Here is a 4,171-nt window from a genome sequence, read left to right on the forward strand (position 1 = left end):
AAAAAAAAAAAAAAAAAAAGTCTCCATGGGGTCTTATGGGGGCTATCTGAAAAACTTACAGGTTTCCTAGAATAGTAAGCCAAAAGTTTGTTATCTGTGTTCCACATCTGGGATTGGTAAACTATGGCCAGTTGTTTTCACTGGAACACAGCTACACTCATTTGTTTACATACTGTCTATGGCTGCTTCCATGAAAGGACAACAGGGCCCCCCAAGCCTAAAATGTTTAATATCTAGCCCTTTAATATTTAGCCAAAATAAATATTCCCTATGTTGCTATTTTCCTCTTCCAGGTTCTACCACCTGAAGTGCAAGATTAAAAAGCACTAAAAGGAAGCTTAAATATGGAAAGAACTATTTCAGCAGTAAACTGTACGAAGAACACAGTCACACCATCTCCTAAGCTAAAATACACAGTTGCTAATAACCATCTTACTTCCCTTTCTAACCATCAAAGATCATTCTGATAACAAAACAATCTAAAGTGGAGAACAAACCACCAAGACGTGCAACACCTAAGCAGGGTGAGATACAAAGGAACATGTGGATAAAAACTAATCTTAGGGCTTCCCTGGTGGCACAGTGGTTAAGAATCTGCCTGTCAATGCAGGGTACATGGGTTCGAACCCTGGCCCGGGAAGATCCCACATACCGCGAAGCAACTAAGCCTGTGCGCCATAACTACCGAACCTGCACTCTAGAGCCCGTGAGCCACAACTACTGAGCCCACGTGCCACATCTACTGAAGCCCGTGTGCCTAAAGCCCCTGCTCCACAACAATAGAAGCCACCACAATGGGAAGCCCGCACACTGCAACGAAGAGCAGCCCCTGCTCACGGCAACTAGAGAAAGCCGCGCACAGCAACGAAGAACCAAAGCAGCCAAAAATAAATAAATAAAATAAATAAATGTATATATATTAAAAAAAAACTAAGAATGAATTGATAACAGCTTTTAGGAAGGTACCTTACTACACTCAGTTTTATTTTTTAAATTGTATGGAAACATTTTAAATAGATAATTTTAGTGTTACATACAATTAATGTTTAAATTAAACCTTTTCTGAGAGAGGAAAACTTAGGCAATTGCCTAATAAGTCTTGTTGTTTAGGTCACATACTTGTTACTGGAGCATCAACACCACCTACGGATAACATGCAAATTACTGGTTTAGATTTTTTTTTGAGGGGAGTGAAAAAGCCTTTAAATATTTAAGTTTTCCACTTAAAGTCACAAGTACTAACAGCTACTTATATGAAGTTTACTGTGTTCTAAGAGTGTCACATATATTAACTCAGTCAATCCTCACAATAACATTATGAAATAGATGCGATTATTATTCCCACCTTACAGATGGGGAAACTAAAGTAGAAAGGTGAAGTAATAAGCTCAAGATGACATGCAAACTCAGAGGAGCCTGTATTCAAACCTAGGAAGTCTGACTTCTGAGAGTCCATGCTCTTAACCACTATGCTAAACTATATCTTGAAAAAAAGCAATGACAAGTACCAACTGTGGTTTTCATGTTTTCAAATGCATATTACCATAAATATTCCCCATGACATGTAAATACAGAATATAATACATTTTCAATATTATTGTACAGGTTAGGAAAAATGATAAAGCTCATATATAAACTAAACACAATGCTAAGAATCTCACTGTGTAAAATCTGAAGCTTATTCTGATTGAGATCTCAATAATAGCCTAAAAGAACTCCCTCTTTCTGTGCACACTTACCTTTCTCTGTAGTCTCATTTTTTTCACTCTTTTCACCATTTATCTATTTCATAGGAAAAAAAAGTTTCAACTTTAATAGAAACACACATTTTTATAGAAAGAAAAAGTTCAACTTTAATACTTCTTTGAAACTGAAAGCCTTCTAGGAAATGAAATGTGCAGAGTACTGGCATTTTATAAAAATACAGATGAACAGTAATGGCATTAACAGATTACTCTGATAACTAAAATTAACTAGTAGCATACCACAATCATATGTCATTTCCTCAAAATTTTCTCCAGTTAAAGACCAAATATGATTTCAAAGCACAGATTATTAGAGAAATTTAGTATTTAACTTAACGAGAGAGCACTTCTTATAATGAAATAAAAATTCTGGTCAATCCCTTCAGTGTCCTCCATTACAGAATTAAAGGAAAATGAAGTGATACAAAGTTTTATAAATTTGCAGTTCCTAACCAAGATAACATGGGATAATTCTCTAAGGTACTAACTCATTTCATAGATGGGAAAACTAAGGACCCACTAGAACCTACTGATCAATTTCTACATCACTAAAAATAAAAAAGAAAAGAAATGTATATTATGTGCCTCCTAATATGATACAGTATGCAGTACACAGTATCACCTATGAAGCATTCTGACCAAAAAACAAAAACTGAACCTCAATCTAATTAAGCTTTTAGGTTGAACTTCCAGTCTACAGGAAATATAAGAGACAGAAGAACAAGTTAAGTGACACAAGGAGGAAGTAATCAGACAAACCTACAATGTGGCTGATTTTACAGAACTGATCCAGTATTAAAGAGCCAAATGCAGGAAATGAAAATTGAGAAGGAAACTCAATCAGAGAATGCTATAGAGACTTAAGAGAAATTGCAACCAAAAGACAATGAGTGGACCCTGTCTGGATCCTGATTCAAACATACTGACTCTGAAAAATCATTATGAGCAAGTGGGTAAAATATCTGAACAGATTGGGCTTTAGATTATATCAAGGAATTATTGTTAATTTTGTGAGGTGGGAAAATATCACTGCGATTATTAATAAAATGTTCCTTTTGGACTTCCCTGGTGGCACAGTGGTTAAGAATCTGCCTGCCAATGCAGGGGACATGGGTTCAAGCCCTGGTCCGGGAAGATCCCACATGCTGCGGAGCAATTAAGCCCGCGTGCCATACCTACTAAGCCTGCGCTCTAGAGCCTGCAAGCCGCAACTACTGAAGCCCGTGCACCTAGAGCCCATGCTCCGCAACGAGAAGCCACCGCAATGAGAAGCACGCACACCACGACGAAGAGTAGCCCCCACTCGCTGCAACTAGAGAAAGCCCACGCACAGCAACAAAGACCCAATGCAGCCAAAAATAAAATTAAAAAAAAAAAAAAGCTTAAAAAAAATGTTTCTTTCTTTGAGATGCATACTGAAATATTTAGGGGTAAAATGATATGTTGTCTGGAATTTGACTGAAGACATGAGAGGTACAGATAAAAAAACATGGCAAATGTTAGTTGATTACTGAAGCTGGGTGACAGGATTTAACTGTATTGTCTTTTCAACATAAAAAGGCTAAACAAGGGCTTCCCTGGTGGCGCAGTGGTTGGGAGTCTGCCTGCCGATGCAGGGGACGTGGGTTCGTGCCCCGGTCTGGGAAGATCCCACGTGCTGCGGAGCGGCTGGGCCCGTGAGCCATGGCTGCTGAGCCTGCGCGTCCGGAGCCTGTGCTCCGCAACGAGAGAGGCCACAACAGTGAGAGGCCCGCGTACCGCAAAAAAAAAAAAAAAAAAAAGCGCTAAACAAAAAAATAAAGGTAACGAAAGGTAGTTGGCCCTGCTGTTGGAAAAACAACAAAATGAATAATTTGAAAAGTCCCTTTCATACAGTTCTTTGGAATCTTGGTATTTTTTTATATCAGCCATTTGACCTATAAATGAACATGTCTCTAAGGCAGTACTATTAATCTTACATTATGAGTTCCTAAAATCAAAAGACCAATTTCTTCACTTCTTTTTACATAGTGCCTAGCCCAATGTCACAAGCAATTCAACTACTACTCCTTAATGAAATCAGTGATAACCCACATACAAGTGATAGTTGAAAGCTACAAAATGCTTAGGAAAAATTAAATTAGAAATCTTTCCATGAATTTCAACAGTGCAGAAGAAATTATATTTTAGAAAGAACAGTTTCTGAGGAGGTGAAGGGAGGGAGATACAGTGACAGCTAGCAGGTACAGGTTGTCATTAACAGTTTCTGGCAAACAAATGATGTAGCTGAAAAGACTACAAGTAGTCACTGAACAAATGGAACAAGAGGGAGAGAAAGAGGAAGGGGAAACAGGCAGAGAAAGGAGGAAAAAGCAAAGGGGAGAGAATGAGATGCCAGAAATAGAAAAAAAGTTTCACACCAAATAAATAGTGTACCAAATCTTTCC

General features: G+C 38.0%; 1 protein-coding gene across 1 annotated transcript in view; it reads right to left on the bottom strand.

Annotated features, from left to right (window-relative positions):
* Window positions 1-4,171, bottom strand: part of USP8 (ubiquitin specific peptidase 8) — a 47,518-nt gene that overhangs the window by 31,781 nt on the left and 11,566 nt on the right. The window contains 1 exon segment of the mRNA XM_007455527.1: window positions 1,740-1,782. Within this exon segment, the coding sequence (XP_007455589.1) occupies window positions 1,740-1,782 (43 nt within the window).

Source organism: Lipotes vexillifer, unplaced genomic scaffold (genome assembly GCF_000442215.2).
Source record: "Lipotes vexillifer unplaced genomic scaffold, Lipotes_vexillifer_v1.1 scaffold24, whole genome shotgun sequence".
NCBI lineage: Eukaryota > Metazoa > Chordata > Mammalia > Artiodactyla > Lipotidae > Lipotes > Lipotes vexillifer.